The sequence below is a fragment of the Olea europaea genome, chromosome 16 (genome assembly GCF_002742605.1).
Source record: "Olea europaea var. sylvestris chromosome 16, O_europaea_v1, whole genome shotgun sequence".
NCBI classification, from domain to species: domain Eukaryota; kingdom Viridiplantae; phylum Streptophyta; class Magnoliopsida; order Lamiales; family Oleaceae; genus Olea; species Olea europaea.
The window spans coordinates 929,161-950,941 of NC_036252.1; the positions used below are offsets into that span (position 1 = coordinate 929,161).

Below are 21,781 nucleotides of genomic sequence, written 5' to 3' on the forward strand. Positions count from 1 at the left end.
TTAGCTACACATTTTATGGAATACACCACCTTATAATATAAAAAAAGCTCTCTCAATATATATATATATATATATATATATTGAGAGAGAGAGAGAGAGGAATTGAAACAGTAAATTGAGACAATAATTTCCTTGAATAATCAGAGATTGAACAGTAATCATGAAATTAAGGAACTTTTATTGAAAATAGGTTGAACTTCAACTTAAAATACTTTTGAAAATTGAAAATTGAAATATATGTGATTGGTCATGTATTGATTAGTTAATTACGTGGTAGTTCCCTACCATAAAATATTTTATTTTTGGTAAAACGAACAAGCTAGTCAAAATTTGAGTGCTTTGACATCCATCACAAGAGCATAATAATAATTTAGAATGAGAATTTGCAAAGACCATTTAAACAATTGCACAAGTAAATATTTGAGTTTGCTAAAAAGTACAATGTTTCAATCCATATATATTAATTAAGTAGAAATAAAATTGGAGATGTTCAATCATTCGGTTGCAAGTAATTAATTAATGATCAAAGCATAAAGTAATAGTTTTAAATTCCACTAATTATTTATTTAAAGGTGATTTTGTGGGATTAAACCTATAATTATATACATAAAAAGATATATTTATTCATTTGTTTTATCACACTGCTTGATAACTATGGGAATTTATTGTGAGTATGAATGTGTTGCATAACCTCTTATATTTGTTTTTAAACTGACATTATTTATATAGTATGAAGTGAACTAAGGAAATAACTGTCTGTAATAACTAACTATAGGTCATTTTTCCATTCTTGAGGTAGATTGCATGTCATGCTTCTTATCAGATAGTACAAAAACATTCTGCTATTAAACATTCAACAGGTTATATCCTACGATATGTTCCAGAAAATGTTGCATGATTTTTTAAATATATAAGGCGCACGTTTGTTTGTTTGTTTTTTTTTTTTGTTTTTTTTTTTAGATATTAAACGTTAAAGTTGACGGAATCAAAGAATAGAAGTAGGCGATAGTTTGTACTTCTGAATCCAATCGCGTTTAGTCTAATTTATCGAACATGCTAATAACACTCATATATAATTCACCTTTTCTAATTTATACAATCTATTTGTTTTCCATACTTAGGTTGTTTTAGTGACGGGTTTATGTTCATATTATTAAGGTTGTCATTTTAACTAGACCAAATCGGGGCTAAATCCTGAATGTAAATGACATCAATCCTACCCACCTCGAGGGTTCATTTACAAAGTTGCAGTTCGAGAGTTAATTAGAGCAAGTCAGCTAGATATAGTTCTATCTTTTATTCAATTTAACTATATCACATAGCATTAGATTGGTGTTGTGACCAGCAGGCAGTAGTGCTAAATATTAAGCCCTTGTACATCTTCCTTTAAATAAAACTATTTAATTCGTATACTCATTTCCAATAACACATTTACACAATATAATATTTTGCAGATAAATTTAAAATTTTTCTTTACTTTTTAACTGTACATTCTTCAAAAAAATCATTTGTCAAAATATCGTTTTTTTCTCAATAGTGGCATCTAAATAACATTATTCCTCCCCCCTCGCGTCCCCATCCCCACCTCGATCCTCCCCACGCACCAACCCTCCACCATTTCAGGGCACAGCATCCTATGTTACACAACACGAGCGGCACCTTTGCGTAAAAGTCATGAAATTACAGACAACTGAATGGCCACAACTACCTTTCATCAACACAAAGAGAGACAGACAGAAAACAAAAATTTAGCAAAAAGGGTCAGCAGACAGACGCTGCACTTTCACTTAAGAATTGGATATCACATTTTAGGTTTGTCTAATCTAATTCACTTTTAAGAAGATTTAGCAGTCCCTTCATGGGATTCTATTAACCTTGTCAATATCCGATTTCACTATCATATCATCATCCTCTCTATTCTTTTCAATTTTCACCCCCCCCCCCCCCCCCCCCCCCTTTTGGAGGATTGTTAGTTATTATAAATTTATCAGTTTTTTTATTTGTACAGAAAATCTATATAGCTAGAATGATAGATGAAATCTATGCAGGTAGAATGACAAATGATTTGTACAGAGTTCTAAATTTATATAAAGTTGTTGCAGAAGCTCTCTCAAAAGGATCTTCAAACGGTGGTTTTTCAGGCTCAGTCCATCGCACATTTCTCAACCAACAATCAGTCCAATCGGCTCCAAACCCTAACCAATTGATTCACCTTGGTTGCTATGCAATCTTACCCACGTAAGACAAGAAATGATGATGATTTATGGCCACAAAGGTTAGGAGAAGACACCACAAAGGTATACTATGAAAGAACCATCAATTGTACACGTTATACAAGCGTTCTGGACACTTCTGGACACCTTTTTCTCATACAAAAAGGGGGCAACCGGGATCCACTATTTCTTCTCTCAAAATCACACAATCATCATATGAAAGTGGCTAGGGTTATAACCAAATATATACTTTAGGGTTAGGCTTTAAGTTTGGTCATTAAAGGGGTAAACGGGCCAAGATTCAAACAATCCATAAGGAATACAATTGGGCCGGGTGTAGCTCATGGATTTGGTTGTTAGACTTATTTCATTCATCGGCCTATGCCTACGAAATAATATTAACCCACGTTAACATCATAGTTCGAAATTTATTGGGTATCAAAAACCCAACAAATCTCCACCTTGATACCCAATAAATTTGCAAGCAATCAAAACACACAGTTAACCCTTGCATAATCAAGGTAGCCAATAAAATTGGATCACAGACCTTACCTCGTGTTTCCAACTTGAAACATATACCATACCTGCTCTATGTACTCACTGGGGTTAAAGTCAAAAACACCCAAGTAGAAGCAAATATTTAACAGTAAACAATCAAGAGCAAATATACATGCGATGACGATATACTATAGGATAACACACACAGATCTTTTCAGAAACACGTTCACATAGAACCATAGATTAACACCAAGTCAATCAAACCACGGTCAACCACATATACAACACATGCATAAATGACCCTAAAAAAAGATCTCACCACACTTATCCTATCCCATTCCGTGTTGCTCACACCTCGAGAACACATCTCCTCTCATCGCCCACCACACTCACTAGACAGATCACTCAACTCATGTCTAACTAGTAAGTTACAATAGATCCTAAATCCACGGGATAATTCTCTATCTCCACATCACTTCTCCCAACCTACGTGGATAATGGGTCTTCACCTAACAGAAGTGATAGAAGTGTCTTTCTCACACTCCACCTGATTAGGGTCTCTTTCCAGATAAAGGATCCTAGACATTTGATCACATCTCCACTCGTGATCCAAATGTCACACTCCATATCCCCGGTACAAACCATCATGTACCTCTAGGCATCTATACTCCACCTTACCAAAAGACACACAACGCACTGCTAATGCATCCTAACCCACTATGCATGCAAGCAATTACACCAAGTAATCCTAATGTCTCAAATTCATGCAAATACACATATTAAACACATTGAAATGTAGCAGATAATCATGCAACAAAATTTAGACAATCACACACATGCAGAAAGGATCACAAATAGATGCATATGCAATGACTAGGTTTACACTTAATAAACCTCACTGGGGTCATAACTCGACCCCTCAACTAAATTCGTCTCACCTCTCATCTTTCCTTTCAGCTTATCTTTCTTCTTAGGACAATCTCTAATAAAGTGTCCAGACTTACCACAACTGTAACACCTTCTACCACTAGACTTGTCTTGTCCCTTGCCCTTCTTCTTACTACCCTCATCACTCGAGTCACTACTCGAATCACTACCGTTTTGAGTTCTACCCAAATTCATCTGCTTAAACTTCATTCTACCCCTCATCATATGTAACTCGCCACTCCTGTTATCCTCTTTTTCAGCCTGAATCTCCATCTCCTTACTCCTAAGTGAGTCTATGACAATCTCCGATGTTAAGGTGTCCCTACCATATTTAATTGCATTCTTAACTTCCCTATATGAATCAGGCATGTAATTAAGCAAGATAATAGCCTTATACGTTTCAGATACCTCTTCATCACAGTTAACGATGTCTTGAACTAATTTGTTAAAGACATCCAGATTATCATCAAAATCCTTTGAATGATCCATTTTAAAGCTGAAAAATCGTTCAAGTACAATTTATTAGGAGTTGATTTAAGCAAATATAAGTCCTCCAACTTTTTCCAAAGTTGTTTTGTAGAATCCAGTTTTCCTACTTTTCTCAAAACAGTATCAGACAGGTGTAAAATAATTGAAGTGTATGCAAGTTCATCATACTCTTCTTTTTGTACTTCTATTAAATTTGCAGGAAATTTGCCATTTATGGCTTTTGAAACTTTTTGTTGGATCAAAATACCCTTCATCTTTTGTTGCCAAATTGAAAAATCCTCTTTCCCATTAAAAATTCCAACTTCAAAGCGTGAAGACATTTTAAAAAAAAATTAGAACAACCAAAAGCACAGATAGGTCACACAAAGTTATCCTACGGCCGCAATATACACCGTTCTAGACTCCTAGGGTTTCGTAAGATTCACGATCTTAGATCAAGGGAATATTCGAATGGGTCAAGTCCAGGTGTTCTAACAAGAAAATCAATGCAACACGAAGGTATGTAAACAAAAGTTCGAATTTCCACGCAACAAGTCTCACACAGTGACTATATGATAGGTAAAGCACAAAATCAACTACCAACTTACAATCAAAACTCAACACTTCAAAAACAGAGCAAATAATTCCTAAACTTTCTAGCACAAGCAATGGTTGTCAAGCAATGAAAATCCGCAATCCTAATGATCACCCCACACGATGATCTGCTAATGCTGAAATTTAAACTAAATTAAGCCAATATATCAGAGCGGACCTTTCTGAGTCCGTAAATTATGAGAGTTGCGAATTTATCACTTTAGGACCACCACTATTCGTCCTAAAGTCTCTGGAAACTGTAGCAACCCAAAAATCACAATCGAGTCCCGAACGCCTGAAGAACAACGCTATCCAAATTATTCTGCGTACCCTGAAATAGAAAACTTTCAACACGAAAAATGTCATAAATAATATAAGGAACAAACTGCCTGAAGGGACCATTGCCAGAAAATCCTTCACGCGCCTGCACGGGCCGTTTCTTCCCTCTGCGTGTGGTCCTCACGCGCCACCACACGCTCCGCCTTCGACTGACACGCTCCGGCTTGCAGGTCCGCCTTCTCCTGCACATCACGCCAGTGGTCTCCGTTTTTCCAAACTCCTTTTGGATTGATTAGAAAATGCGAAAAACGGAGACTGATTTTAACAGTTTTTGGACAGCTTCTTCGATCTGATTTCTGCTGCGTTTCTGCCGATTTTCTTGACGATTTCTGGTAGATTTCACGAGCCAAAACCTTCACCTTGAAGTTCTGATACCAATTGTTGCGGAAGCTCTCTCAAAAGGATCTTCAAACGGTGATTTTTCAAACTCAGTCCAACGCACCTTTCTCAACCAACAACCAATCCAATCGGTTCCAAACCCCAACCAATTGATTCACCTTGGTTGCTATGCAATCTTACCCACGTAGGACAAGAAAGGATGATGATTTATGGCCACAAAGGTTAGGAGAAGACACCACAAAGGTATACTATGAAAGAACCACCAATTGTACACGTTATACAAGCGTTCTGGACATTTCTGAATACCTTTTTCTCACACAAAAAGGGGGCAACCGGGATTCACTATTTCTTCTCTCAAAATCACACAATCATCATATGAAAGTTGCTAGGGTTATAACCAAATATATACTCTAGGGTTAGGCTTTATGTTAGGTCATTAAAGGGGTAAACGGGCCAAGATTCAAGCTATCATAAGGAATACAATTGGGCCGGGTGTAGCTCATGAACTTGGTTGTTGAATTTACTTCATTCATCGGCTTATGCCTATAAAATAATATTAACCCACGTTAACATCATAGTCCGAGATTTATTGGGTATCAAAAACCCAACAAAAGTTAATTTACAAGTGAAACTCAAATGTAAGGATGTGAATCTTCATATTTTATTACTAGTACATGAACTTCACACTAACGGCATATTTTGCATTGTTCAAATACTTTTGGTGGTGCCATTAAAATTAGGCCCCGTTTGGGAGGGATTTTGAGAATTGATTTTTTGATCGTTAGAAGAAAAGTAGGGTCCACTTCTAAGAGAAAAAGTCAAAGATTACGACTGAAATAGTGAAATAACGGTCAAAAAATCAATTTTTTGAAATAAAAAATTCCTCCCAAACAAACTCTTAATGTTGTATGACAAATAGTCCTAGCTAAAAAAACACTTCACGAAATTACTGTTATTTCTCGAGGTAGTTGTCTCTTTACAGAAATTTGATGCCTTTTTCTAGGCACTTTTTAGTATTAACGAAGTTATTTCAAGATTGTTGATATTAATTGAAGTCGATTCACCTCAACACTCATATTTTATTTTTATAGCTTTTATACAATTTTATATTTCAATGTTAAAATATTTGTGTTGTATAGTTAGTTTGAGAGTATACGTGTACATTAAATTAGCCTACAACAGAGAGAATGCCATCTCTCAATAATAAATTATTTAACGGGAAATGTTCGTTTCTTTCAATTTTACATAAAATAAATCAAGTCAATTAAATGTATAAGGAATTATTTTCCTGCGTTTTACATTTTTTTTTTTTTTTTTTTTTTTCGTTTTTCATTTTTTTTTTTTTTTTTTTTGTCTCGTCAGCATCTAGAAAAGAAGATCACTTATTATTATTAGTAGTATTCAATTTTTGACGAACTTTTCATAAAATTTGTATATTTTTATTTTTATTTGGTTCAAGTCAAAAATTAGAAAAATGTAGCCATGTAGTCGTGAATAATAATTTTTCTTTCGCAATCAAAAAAATGTGTTTTTCCATCAAAATAATTTATACTATAAAAACGTATAATGTATAACGAGGCAAAGGAGAAAACTTTTGTCCAACAATAATTTTGCATGTTTGATAAAATACAGGGAAAGAAAGTTTAAATTTTTCTTTATTTTTGATAAAGTACTATATTCTCTTTTTCCATTGTAGATGGTAGGAATACTAGCTTTTCGGGATAAATTTTATAAGATAATTCAATAATTTGATTTTGTATATGTAAAATTGTCGAATTTAGAAAAATAAGCACATATTTTGTGTGTGTGAAGTACGGTTTTAAAATGTTTCCCTAGATGTCGTTCAATCACATTTTATGCTCTTCAAAATACTACTACGAAGCATTAGGTTAACAATTAAACTATTTTGCCAGAATTTTTTTTAACATAATGGTTGACATTCTCTCACAGCATATGGGCCCTGCATGAATAAAAACTCCAGAATAAGAAGTGGGCTCCTTGTCAATGTGAGTTTCGGTCATCCATTATGTCAAAAAAAATTTGTCACTATAGCATTTTTGTTAAGTTAAATTAATCGATACCAAAAGGAAATATTTTAGCCTCTCTTTATTTTATATGGGTTGTGCTAGTTGTGTATAATTTTTCATCTATAAAGGTATCCATACACTCACATGGGTATGACCCACTCAAATATTTTATTCAAATGAATCCCACCTCATGTGAGGAGTATGAATACCTTTATGGATGAAAAATTATGTACTACTGAATTTATCCATTCTATACCATTCCCGTAAAATGGAATCTATTTTTGTGATCGTTTTAAAGCACTTGCCATCCTTTCAGCCTCCCAAGGGCTCCAATGGAACCTCTAACTAATGACTTATGCTAATTTTGTCGTTTTATATTAATTAACAACTTTTTTCTTGATAATCTCAAAGGTTGGGTCACCCTCAACCAATGAGAAAGCGTCTACGGATTCATAGAAAGTAATTAACTTATCCTAATCCTTGCTTAAATCCGCAGTCGGCAGTCCCACCATGTTACCTAAACATTATTATATGTCTAATACACACATTTGCAAGGTTGGCCATTATCATTAGAATTTTACTTTACTTTGTTTTATGCATTAAACTATTCAATAGACTTGTAAAATGAATAGAACAAATCAAATTGTTTGTGCCAACACACTTGCTTAACGTAAACATCGTAGATACTCGAAATCTAGCGTTGATGATGGATTTTTTTCTTGTTGAAGTTTTTTTTGGTTTGGTGTGTTGTTTATAAGTCATCTCTACTTGTCTCATATGTTGTTGGTGGATTTTGATATCCAATAAATTCGACGACGATGATAAAATGATGTCGAATATTTTATAGACACCAAAGGGATGGCTAGACTCAGAAACAAGAAATAGACCTTTGGATGGCCTAAGTTTGAGTTGAATTAGTAGTTTGGTTAATGTGTGGATTTGTTTATTGTTAGCCCAATTAACTTGGCCCATTATGAGCGAGTCTTGGCCCAAAACTAAACCAATGCCTATATAAACCTAGCCGGGTGTTTTCTTCAACGTGTGTGTATTGTTGCAAGAGAGAGGCAGCCGAAAGAGGAGTTGATTTTGAGGTGGATTTGAGAGAGATTCAAGTATTGTTTTCTTCTTCTCCTTCCTCCATTTATAGCTTGCAATTGCCGCCACCAAGTGTCTCCTTTGTGGGGCAAAACTGAGGCAACCAAGGTATTAAGGGTTGTTGGATTGAGTCAGTTGATTGGTGTTCATTTGGTTGATTTTTCGAGCCTAAAATCAAAAATTTCTCGAAAATTTCCGCAATAGTTGTCCTTGTGTATAAGTGATAAATACAGTTGAGAACTGGAAACTCCAATTTTATACTACCAATAACAATAAAATAGCAGGCAAGGAAATAAAAATACAAGATTTATAGATATTCTACGATATGCATTTTCGCCACCGCTACATTAATTCAGTATGATGAAAAAAATTTGTGAGAGAAAAATCGGACACCCTACTTTCTCTAACATCTCTCTTTTGATAAAGTGTGTACTAAACCCAATAATGACTCCCTATTTGAATTTGTTTGGTGAATCCACAACTAACAATACAACTATTCATTATAAGAATTTGTCCCTCGGGATATAGCCCAGTAGTGTAAAGGATAAGAGTGAGGTTATCTCATGCCTTACTGGCAGCCGCGGTGTAGGGGTTCGATTCTCGAGACATGAAATTGGACTCTTTGTAAGTGCAGTGTACATACAGCTCTTGTTCCCTAGCCTATTGAGGCACATCCCGCGATTTACCTCCCTCACAAAACTCTAGGGGCGGGGCGGTGGGGGCCCTCAAGGTTGGGGTTCAACCTTTTTTTTTTTTTTTTTTTTTTTTTACCAGGGGGGGGGGGGGGGGGGGCCCCAAGGTTGGGGTTTAACTTTTTTTTTTTTTTTTTTTTTTTTTTAAGAATTCAGGCAGTTTACTTCTGATATTGGTTTTACAGAGTTTTATGTTGATTTCAAGAAAGTCCAAGGTTTTGTCCATGTGATACAATTATATCAAACAACAGGCAGTGGACCTAATTGAGTTGCACCCTATCCACTAAATAAATTTTTGTAGGAACATACGATTACTTTGGTAAAACGAGGTTTGGTTATACTAAATAAAAGTACTATATTTACTACTTTTAATGTACAATATTTGGCAGAAATAGATAATATAATAAACATAATTTTATTTTATATTTTTACTACAAGCCAATAATAATTAATTTTTTCTGCCAAACACATCATTAGATTCTTACAATAAAATAAGAGATCGAGAATCGACATCGATACATTGTACATGAACTATGGTGACAAGAATTAATCCACAACAACATGAGATGATGGCAAAAACATTGTATATGATGAAATTTGTTTTTTAATAATGATTTTCTTTGAATCCTTTTAATTAATTAGGTAGTATGACTGAAAAAAGCCTGAATTTCAGAATAATTAATCCAACAATCATTAATATGAATGACTGATTGATTCTATGAATTGTTAAATTAGGTGGATAAAGATCCTTAAACAGTTAAAAGGTTCGAAGCATTAGAATAATACTAACAAACAAATGACTCTCTCTCTCTCTCTCTCTCTCTCTCTCTCTCTCTCTCTCTCTCTCTTTTATAGTCTTAATTTAATATCGTAACCAACTAACCAAGTGATTATTCATGATAAAATTTTGGGTCAAAATATTAGAAATAGATGGATTTGGAAAAGATTTTTTAAATTATATATAAAGGGAAAATGATTTGAAAGTTTAGGCTTTTTTTTTTTTGAATTTAATTCAAGGATTACATTTTTCTATATTTAAGATTGAAATGACTAGCACTTTTTATACCAAATAGACTAATTAAATGGTTATGCAAATGCAATAAGAATTTTTTTAAAGTTTCTTGCCTAAAACTTAGTTAAATGTAAGGGTATTAACGAGTCAAGGCTCAAGCTCGGTTCAAACTTTTTAAGACGGGCTTCTTTTACTTCGAGTTGAGCTGAGCAAAAGCTAAGCCAAAAAATTGAAGTCGAGGCTCAATTTTTTTTCCCTGTGAAGGCAAGCTACCAATTGCCTTTGTTTAAAGAAGACAGCTCATTTTTTTTCGAGCCGACCAGCGGGTCACACGGGTCGAGCCACGGGCAGCCCGAGCCTATTTGCCATTCCTAGTTAAATGTGGTCACCGAGTATTGTCATTTCATTAAAATATTCCCCAAATAAAGTTGATGTTATGAAAGAGAGAAGTAGATAAGAGAATAGGTCAAAACTCAAGTATATATTATTAAGAACCAATACTTTATATTTATAAGGTTCAAAATAATAGTTACAATTGAAATGAAATAGATCTTCTAGATTAGATAAGACTTATCTATATATCATGATAATATTAAATAATCATTAATAATTATCTCATTATTTTATAACGCTCCCCTCTGATGATTATTTGTACAATAACTATCTCATTGAAACCTTGTTTGGCAAAATAACTCTATGGGACAAATGCCAACAAATGAAAAAAAAAAAAACAAATAGTTTGGAGTAGTGGGACAAAACTTAATCAAAGGAAAAAGAGCACAGCTATAGCTACCCTGATTTTAATTCTTGCATAGTCTTCAAGTAACACTGTCTTCATACGAGATATTTTATCAATCATTGATAATTGTAGTAATATGATAATTTCAAAAATAACTCTTATTGATTTCTTTGAGAGTCTCATACATATAAGAGTATTTTTTGAAGGTAAATGTCTTGTAGGTTAAGGGCATCATTGTATAAAGAATATGTCTCATTGAAACAATCATGTGGAAAAAAAAATCCTAATGAAGGAAAAATAGTGCATCATTCTTTTGAATATGTCACAAAAATTGCCTCATTAAAAACCTTTCCAGAAAAACCTAATGAAACAAAACCTTAGTCAAGGAAAAAAGAGTACAATGCGTATTTACTCTCCCTCATACAATATCACTTGAATTATTTCTTACATATTAAATCCTTCTAGGATAGTTTCAAAATTATACAAGATACGTATTGTCACGCTAATGAAATAGACTTGTGATTATATCCACTACATGATAGCTTATCTTTTTAAACAAGTCTTCGCGACATTTATTATGTAAAGAGTTGTATATTTTATATTACGACTTTACCTTTTTCATTTTTATTTCGCATAAATATACACCTTTAGATGTTCAGACCATAGATTCAGAAACTTTAGGCTTTTCTAGTAAATTCAATTTAGAATTTTGTCCCTTTCATTTGGTCAATCATTATTTTGATCAATTTATTTTGATTTCTCGCTATATGATGCAGTACATCATATGTAAAATTATTGTCGACAACTTTTTCTTTTTTGTTCGATTCTATTTATTTTTCCATGATATGAGATATTTCAATTTTCAACATATCATGTATTTGAAACTTTTCTAGAAATTTATAATTTGTTATGTCTAAATACTCATCAAGATTATATGCTTCATTAATGGGATTATCTTTGTTTGAAGATTTTTTTGTATTAGAATCGAATACCATCACGCTTCAAGCATGCCACAGATATATCAAATATAATGCTATCAAATTATTCTCATAGGACATCAATTAGTGTTAGAGCATTTTAAATTGGTGCGTGAGATATTGTTTATCTTTTTTATTAGTAAATGCATCTGAATAAATCGAATGATATTTACACATTATTTTTAATTTCTTAATTCCTCCCTCTAATACTAAGAAAATTGTCCAATCAAATTGACAATCAATTTTCTAGCGTTATAAAATATCACCCATTTGGAAAAAAAGGTTCGAAATTATGCATTTATTCTCAACATTCTTTATTTTTCAATCTCAGTGCATTGTGGTGGTTTAATTTTACATTTACTGCATTATCAAAATAATTAGATAGAAAAATTAAGTTCTGACCACAAGTCAATTCTAATAGGGAGAACTATGATGTTGGCATGATGTGTAATAGAATTTCCTAAACAAAAATGGGAAGTACTTTGTTCTAATTTAATTGGAGGAATTTAACAAATAATATTGTTAAACAATTTATCGACATTTCAACTAACACTTATTAAAATGTTGAGATTTATGCTTATTAACGTTAATAAGACATAGTTTTAATTATATAATTTGAAAATTATGCTCATAATTTAAAATTTGAACAGTAATTTCGCAAACTTTAAGTTGCGAACACCATCCAATCATCTAGTATATGTATCGAATTTATTAAATTCAAATAATATCTAGATGATCAACGTGGAGGATGATGGAGCTCTATTTATCACCTGAATTAATTTTCAAAAATATAGGAAATTCAATCCCTATTTTAGCTAGTGATAGTTAATGAAAAATTTTCATAAAAAAGAACAAAAAACATATAGAATTGAATTGAAGAATCTTCTTGTTCTTTATTAAATATCTATTTGAACTTTTAATTTCGCATCATTATTTATCCATTGATGATCCAACTTGTTATGCCAAACAACAAACTCAAATTAAACATCTGGTTCAATATAAGATATAATTCAATTATTTAGTTTCGAAGAACACGATGAAAGCTTGTAGAATCATATATCATTCAAATAATAAAACTAATCAATGTCATCATAACATTCATTATATATTTTCCTTCAGAGATAAACATGAATTCAAAATAATATATTTTTCGAAAATGTGCTACTTCAAGAACACATTAACTTTAATTATTACTTTTTCAAGAACAATATGTCAATATTCTTTTAAAATGCTGAAAATTATAATTTATGTTCAAAAGCGATAAATTAATATTCTTTTTTAATATTAATAATATAGAAAATTAGTTTTCATCAAAAATTATAATCCAATATTGAGTTGTTTAATTTGTGTTTTTTCAAAAACATAATAAGCTATGTATTATTCAGGATATAGGCTATTTCAAAAGGACATTATATTTTATTATTTCTTCTTAAAAAGTAATAAATCAATATTTTTTTAGAATACTGAAAATAATATTACGCTCTTCAGGAGCAATAAACATATTATTATTTAGAATAATAAATATGTAAGAATTTACTTTTCGAGAGTAAAAACATAATTTACGTTAAATTTTATTTAATTATGCTCTTCAGTAACAAATAAAATCTGATTAGAACATTAATATATAAATATATATTCATGAATAGACACGTAGAGAAATGGAGTAATTTAATTTGTAATTTTACATAGAAATAAATCAAGATTCTTTTAAAATATTGAAATTGTAATATCATGCTCATCTAGAACAATTAATATTCTTCTGAAATATTAATAATGCTAGGTTACTTCAAGAGCAACAACAAATTATTATTTAAAAAGACCAACTCTTCAGGAGCATGCGTTCTAGTAGAATGTAAATCTTTGCAAATTTGTGATTCTTCAAAAGCAATCGATTTTTTTAGAATATTAACATTGTTGTATTACTTCAGGAACGCCAACAAATTACTTGTAGTAGAGAGACATTAGAGTACTAAATTTATAAACTATAATATGTATTTAAAAAAATTTGAACGTGATAATTAAACAAATGATAAACAAGAAACAAACAGTTAAATACATCACATACAATTTTTGATGAAAACAATAATCAACATATATTTTTTTTATTAGGAAACAAAAATTATGAATCAATTACCTGTTGCACGAGTATTAATTTTTGATTTGCCTATTGCATTAAACCCAACTAAAAGGTTCTGCGACGATTAAAGGCTATATATTTTAATGTCCCATGCTCCAAATACTCCTTTTTTATTTTTGGAAAATCCCTCTGTAAATTGGATGAACTACGAGCAAAAACCTAGCCACAAAATCTGAATACAATATATGTACGTGGCAATTAATTCACCTACTTTCAATACCCCATTTTTTTCACAATTTTCAAGATGCATGTATATATATACTAGAGAGAGAGAGAAAGAGTTTTGATCGAGAATCGGAGAAAAGAATTCATTTTGTAGAGCAAGCTTCATGTAACGAGATTGTGTTGATAACGTGTTATAAAATAGAGAAAAAGAGAAGAAAATATAAGAATCAAAACTCAAATGTACATTATTAACAACCAATACCCTATATTTCTAAGGTCCAAAATAAGAGTTATAATTGGAATGGAATAGATCTTCCAGATTAGATAAGACTTATCTATGTATAATGATAATATTAAATAATCGTCAATAATTATCTCATTATTTTACAACAGTTGACAATATTTTTGAAATGTAGAGTTTATTGTTTAGATTGACAAGGAATACTATAGTGTTTAAGAGTATCCATAATGCAACAATGTAAATTGTTATTCATATGACAAGCAAGATGAGAATGGATAGAGGAACATCTCCATTAGGATGAGGAATGTAATAATTGTGGATCACATGTATAAGCGAGGATATAGAGAAAGAGTAGAGATAATAAATTAAAAAAAATTAAATGAACAAACTTTCTAATGAAGATAAATTATAAAAAAAATTAAGTGGAGGATGCATAGCACACCTTCCATCCTTCACCTTTTTCTTGCATGTACGCATTTTAGGGGGTGATGTGGCACACTTTTTGTGTAATTCATAGCCCCATTGGAGATGCTCTAAGTATTTGTTTCGGGAGAGACTACTTGAACTAAAAAATAAGTTTTTTAGAGAATGTGTGATTAAAAAGTATGGAAGGGTTATAGATTCACGTATAAAATTATGGAAAAAATTTATATATAAGAGATTAAGTATGACATATTTCAAAACTAAGAAACAAAGTTTAAAACTTCAAAATTCAGATTTTATTTATAAATAATTAATGAAACATAAATTTTATTAATTAAATATATTAATGTCACAATTTTATATGATTTGATCACAAATTATTGAATTAACTGGTTACATATTATTTCTCGATCACAATAAAAAAAATTATATGTCAAATTATTTCACGGTTACGAATAAAATATTTTATAGGTCACAAATTTATCAAATTAATAGGCCACGTATTATTCATTGATCACAATTCACAAATTTTATAACTCACAACTTATTTTATGGTCACAAAATATTTAAATAATTAGTCACAATTTACTTTTCAATCACAATTTATAAAATTATTGGTCACATTAGGTCACTCATTATTTGTTACAAATTATTTATTTCATTGGTTACATATTTATTTATTAGTTACATATTAATCAATTTATTGGTCACGATCAACTAAATAATTTGTGACCACTACCACCACAATCATCATTGCCCTCGACACCATCACCATTAACACCATCTCACCAGTACTGCCATTTGTGACCATGACCACCATCACAACTTCATCAAAATCCTCACTCCACAGCTACAACCAGTGCCATTACCACCACCTCATCGCCAACAAATTAGATCTATAAACACCATCACCTCATTGTCATCGTCGCCACCTCCACTACCATAGCCATCACCACCACCACCACAACCACTATTTTCAGCTAAAACTCCTTTACAGACCTATCAACAAGAAACCACCACGATCTCATCAACAACCCACCATTATTCAATGCAGCAGCCAGTAATGATTCTCGTAGGTCTCACAAATCAGCTTTATGTAGCACTGTCATCGCTGATTGCAATTCCTGCATCGACATCACCGTCGTGCCGCTACTTTTAGTAGCGACGATCAGTAAGCAACTCCATCGTCGCTGCTAGCCACACATCAATACTGCATGTAGTGGTTGTCGAACTGCGTACGGTGGTCACTAGATAATGACTAGGAAGGTGTACGGTAGGGGAGGAAAAAGAGAGAGACGGGAATGAAATTGGGTTGAGATATATGGGTGGGTAGATTAATTTAATTTTGTAGTATTAATATTAATATTAATATTAATATTTAAAAAATGAAATACAAAAGATCTGATTTGTGAATAGTGAAACCTCTTTTTTTTTTCTTTTTCTTTTTCTTTTTTTTTAGAATACCAATATTTAAAAATAGGATGGGTGTAATTTCTACTAAAAATATTATACCCAAAAATGCATTTTTCAAGTCAAATCAATGGAAAATGTGTGGTTAAAAAATAATGAAAAATTTTAGATTTGCGGATAATATTTATTTATTTAAGAATGTGTGGTTGAAATGATATCAAATCATTATTGAAGAATGCCCCCTTTTTTTTTTTGAAAATAATGTGGCTCAAACAAGCCCTATACTGAAAGAATGTGATTGAAAATGAGTTTGATAAATAATAATTTTCAAATAATTTGTGTCATACAGATGTTAAACTGATCGAAATTCTCATCAACTTTGTTCAGCTTGTTGAGATTCGATGTCTGGATAGTTGGAAATTCATGCACAATAATGATAGAGAATTTGATAACGTTTTTGAAAAGAAAATGTGCTTTTAGAAGACTCGACAAAAAATTTGAAAAAAATGGACATAATTTCGAACACAAAACATGATGGATACATTACACATACTCTAAAAGTGACAATCTCCATGTAATTACATCTTAGATTTTGTGGAAGATTTATTATAAATAACTAAAGAACACTCTATTTTAATAGTCTAATCTTTTAGAGGAAGTGGTTCAATTCTTATTTTCGAATTTGGTTGTCACTCATGAAGTGTTAAAGTAAAACTTATGAATAATACGAACTCGTGTGGCTTGCACGCGGAAGAATGTGTTGAAAATATTTTGTGAAAAATTATATTTTTATGACTCTTAGTTGCTTATTTTTTCAGTTGTAATTCGATAAATTTTTCATGGTAATTTTCGGAAGCACTTTGTTTCAGAACATTCAATACAGCTGCATATCTTAACCTTGAAAATTTTGCCATGCTCATATGATGACAGAAATAAGACAATATGTCGGAAAACTATATTGAAGGCGTGGACGAAGATAAACTTTTCCCAGCAAAAAACGACATGAAATGCCAAATCCGAAGAGGAAAGATGAGAAAGAAAAGATAACTTCGGCAATGGCCTGTGACATTCTTTACAAGTGTTTCCTTGCTATCACTATTCGATTCTTCAAACTTTTGATACCGTTCAAAATAGTTATCCAAAAAAACATGGCATACAGCAAAAAAAACAGCTCATACTTCTTATAGAGTGACTTCTCACAATCTTTACAAGTCTTCGGACATCAGTTTCCTTTTTCTCTTTGGATGCAATGGCGTCTGGTTATTGCATGTTCTTCGATTATGCCCAAGCGCCCCACATCCCCCACATTTTGTTACTTGTCTTCTTTCTCTTCTTGATGGTACTCTCTTTTCTTCAGACATTTCGGATTTTCTTTTTGGTATAGGAGGCAACACAATCCTTGAACCGATATCATCTGGTACAATCCAATCATCACGGTTCCCAAGTGGAAAAATGGTCCCCTTGTATGCTTCAATGTACGACTTCTTTGTGTAGTATTTGGAGCAATAGTCGTAGGAGTTGAGGTTTCTTTCTGTAATAACTGCCAGTGCATGTACGCATGGGATCTCATCCATCTGAAATCTGTTGCACGAGCAAGTCCGTTCTTGAATGTTCACTAAATGGGAGGTTGTGGCATCACTAACATCGTAAATCGCTTCACTTGATGCAGAAACCTGTGTGAACAATGCAAGAATATGTTACTATGAACATCTGTTTTATATACAAGTAAAGGTTTTGTTACTTGCTAAAGCAGCAACTTACAATGACAGTACAAGAATATAGAAAATAGAAAATGAGCACATAAATATCTTCAGCGTTCATATAACAACAATTACAATGTAGGCAATCATGTTCTGTTATACATTTCTAAAAATTCATTGCACATTACCTTTTATAAATGAAGTAACATATTATGTCATTTTTTATTTTAAGCAGGTTTGCGTTGTTACCTTTATTTTCGCTGACTTGCTTGACCTTTCCTGCAACATACATTCATATTTTGATGCAAGATTTGTGGAAGTTTTGTGTGCATCATCCCGATTCTTGCAAAACCAATTTTGGAGAATGCACCTTAAGAATTCCAGCAGGTATTCTATAGGGAAAGTCTTGGCTGATTTTGTAATCGCCTTCACTGACTCAACTATGTTTGACGTCATAACAGAAAACCTATTATTTGTCATGTAGGCTCTTGACCACCTATGATATCCGATCTTATCCTACATGAAGAACAATTATACGTTAAACCATTATTTATAATTCTTGAAGGAATCATGTTGCTGTAATAAACATCAAAAGTCACCAAATATGGCCGGATTCCTGTGTGGATCTCATCAAGCTGTGTCATTTGGTGCTCAAATTCAGCTGTCGTGTAGGCTCTAGCAGCTGCATTGAAGGGATCTGTCATGTTTTTCCCACTTATGTCAAAAGTTGTCTTCAAGTTACGCAACAGATGGTAGGAACCAAATGCATGCATGGCATTTGGATATACCTTCCTAATTGCATTCTCTATGCTTGGGTGAGTATCCGATACAAAACACAAACTTTCCCGTTCCCCATAAGATGCTTTCATCATTGTTAGGAACCATTCCCATGAATTATCGTTCTGAGAGTCACCAACTCCAAAAGCAAGTACATAAATATTGTTGTTGGCATCTTGGGTATATGCCGTAAATAGTATACCACCATAATATCCCTTCAAGGAGGTACCATCAATTGCAATTATGGGTCTACAATACCCCCATCCTTGCAAAGAAGCTCCTAAAGCCACAAAAGCATACTTGAACATATTGCTCGAATCAGTCTCTAGTCCTGTAACTGATCCCTGATTTGTTACTTCCAACCTGTACATGTAAGTCGGAAGCTTTCCATAGGATTCTTCTGGATCACCTCTTAGCTCCACATTTGCTTGCTCCTGGGCCCTCCAGGCTTTTCCGTAACTCAATGACACCCCATACTCATTCATCATATCATTTATTATATCACCTGGAGTGTATTTAGTCTTAGCGGAGGTGTATTTATACATGATGCAACTCGCTACCACTGAACTTGATGCTTGACGGTGATCTCTTAATATCACATCTAACGAACACGTATGTTCATTCCTAATGTACCTTATCTTAAACTCGTCTGTTTTCCTCACCTTCGAAGCCATAAAAGACCATTGACAATTGGCATCCACGCATTTCACGACATACTCCTTCTTATCTGATCTTTTAACCCTGAATTGAAAGCGGTTCTCTATGGCATACAATGCAATACTTTTCATCATCACCTTTTTATTGCTGAAAATCTGACCTTTTTCAATTCTATCAGCAGTTGGATGCGAAATCACACTAGTTTCAGCTTCCATAACCATTTCGTTAACATCAGGTATGGGTTGAGAAACTTCAAAAGCAATGTCTTCAACAGTTGGTAACCTTGTAGGGGCCTTGAACGTCGAATAACATCTTTTAGGTGGTTGTGACTTGAGCATCTCCAACCCTGTGACAGCACCATCATGGTCCAAATGTTGCACTTCATGATTAGTATCGGATCTGTTATTTTCTGTTACTGGTGAAGTATCGATGCACAAGGGAAATGTTGCAACTCCCTGGTCCTTTCTTTTGAGCTCCAAGTAGAACATGACGTTGTTATCTGATTTAATCTTCATCAGAGGTACGTCTTCTTTCACTTGATACTTAATTGTTATCTCCGTCATTGTTCGATCCAATTCCAATTCCGAATATATCATCTCCACAAGCATGCCATATGTGCACCCACGAGGCACTAGGATTCCAGCTGTCATAAAATTGGTGTACTCATTGTTCTGTGCCCATTTGCCACCATAATGTAAGAAGACGTTAGTGTAATCCATACCTGCAAAAAATAAACATAAAAGAGCAGCTATTAATGGGCAGCAGAATTCAACATAGAACAATATCTACAACATGATAAAAAGACTCCAAAACATGCATTAACATACCACGTTACCTTATCTGAGATTAAATTACATGACTTTTGATTATCACCCTCCAAACAGACAGTAACACAACATGTTACCGATTTCTGAGATTAAAATTATGTCCTTACAAGGAATTAATTTGTCGAAAACATGATAATAAGCCTCCATAACATACAGTTACTCACCCCATTACATTATCCAAGGTTGTACAAGAGTTCTGAAATAAAACATTTCCCATCACATGATCAAAACACACGATGTACAGGCAGTAATAAAGCATGTTACTGTTATACGTAATTAACAAAATACAACTTAACTGGAAACAATCAATAATAGCAAAATTTAAAAAAAAAAAAAAAAAACTATGGTAACAGAGCTTATGAGAAAACATACATTTGCACAGAATCATATGAACATTCAGACTATTTGTTGAGGTCAAATTAGCCAATGTTCACCATATTGAACCAAAACTAATTAGAAATTAAAATTCAAAGACCAACAAAATGTTTCATGTGAAATTAACGACAAAAAGGTAAAATTCAAAGTTCTAGTATCAAACAATAACTGACATATGCGTATGAACTTCAATTCCAACCCAAGATCAAAACAACCAATTAGGAAGGAATTGTGAAATTCGTGTGTATATCAAATTTCCCGAAATTGGTGAAAAATAGCGGAACCCAGTGAATTTGGCAGCTCGATTTTAAAGATTATGGCCGGACCTAGAGATTGCCTGAAATTGTTGAAGATGGCAGAACCTAGAGATTTTGGAACGAAGACAGCTCGATTTTGGAGATTATGGCTGGTTTTTGTGGAGATGAGGAATTGCATGAGAATGCCACATTTTTTCTATAGCTAATCTGCCGATTTTTCAACATTGTTGGTTTCATGAGCGTGTTCTTTTGTAATTTGGGTTTTAAGCATATTCTTCTGTAAATTGAAGCTACTAAAATTAAATTCTCAAATAACATTTCGAAAATAAAATTCCTGGGGGATAGTAGGAGGAGAAAACTTCAAAACGACCAAAAACATCATCGAATAATATATATCATATATGATTCGGTACCTTTTTCTTATTTTCAATAGCTCAATTGCAGATTGTTCTGTTTTATGGTGAATCAATGCAGAGGAAAGTGAGAGGGACGGAAATACAAATCAAATCAAAAAAATAAAAAGAAAAAATCAAATTGGGGTTTCAGCGCTTCACTGATTTACGCGAGGGAGTCTATACTGAGTGGGGTAAATCATTATTTCGGGTAAAATGAGGCCACTGTCCCCAAATTTTAACCCATCTCTCTTCTATTTCTCTAACCTTGACCCAATTTGATAAATATTTAAAATTCAATTTTTAATTTAAATCAAAATTAATAATTTAATTTAATCACATATTTATAAAACTCATAATTTCTCAACCACACCTTTCATTAATTTTTATCAAAATTTATTAAAAGACTAATTTTAATCCCCACCAAATATAGGCCATTATTTTTTTTGACAATCTTATTCATAAATTGGCAGCCTCCATCTCTAATAACACACTCGAAG

General features: G+C 32.7%; 1 protein-coding gene across 3 annotated transcripts; it reads right to left on the reverse strand.

Moving 5' to 3' along the window:
* Positions 1 to 17,239: 17,239 nt before the first annotated feature.
* Positions 17,240 to 21,522, reverse strand: LOC111411611. 3 transcript variants are annotated; one of them, XM_023042129.1, is made up of 4 exons: positions 21,303 to 21,522; positions 18,596 to 20,151; positions 18,246 to 18,512; positions 17,240 to 17,969 (listed from the first exon to the last, which is right to left on the reverse strand). In XM_023042129.1, exons 2-4 carry the CDS (start codon positions 20,147 to 20,149, stop codon positions 17,502 to 17,504), a joined length of 2,289 nt encoding a protein of 762 aa, XP_022897897.1. In that variant the 5' UTR covers positions 20,150 to 20,151; positions 21,303 to 21,522; the 3' UTR covers positions 17,240 to 17,501. The 3 variants fall into 3 exon arrangements, with proteins under 3 accessions (XP_022897897.1, XP_022897896.1, XP_022897898.1); XM_023042128.1 differs by lacking the exon at positions 21,303 to 21,522 and adding an exon at positions 20,959 to 21,244; XM_023042130.1 differs by lacking the exon at positions 21,303 to 21,522 and adding an exon at positions 20,806 to 20,945.
* Positions 21,523 to 21,781: the final 259 nt, after the last annotated feature.

Coding starts and splice junctions, on each gene's coding strand:
- LOC111411611 (XM_023042128.1), bottom strand. CDS start 21,067: ATGCAATTCCTCATCTCCACAAAAACCAGCCATAATCTCCAAAATCGA. Junction 18,513..18,595: donor CAGGAATCCGGCCATATTTG/GTGACTTTTGAT, acceptor TTCTTCATGTAG/GATAAGATCGGATATCATAG. Junction 17,970..18,245: donor GCAAGTCAGCGAAAATAAAG/GTAACAACGCAA, acceptor TTGTTCACACAG/GTTTCTGCATCAAGTGAAGC.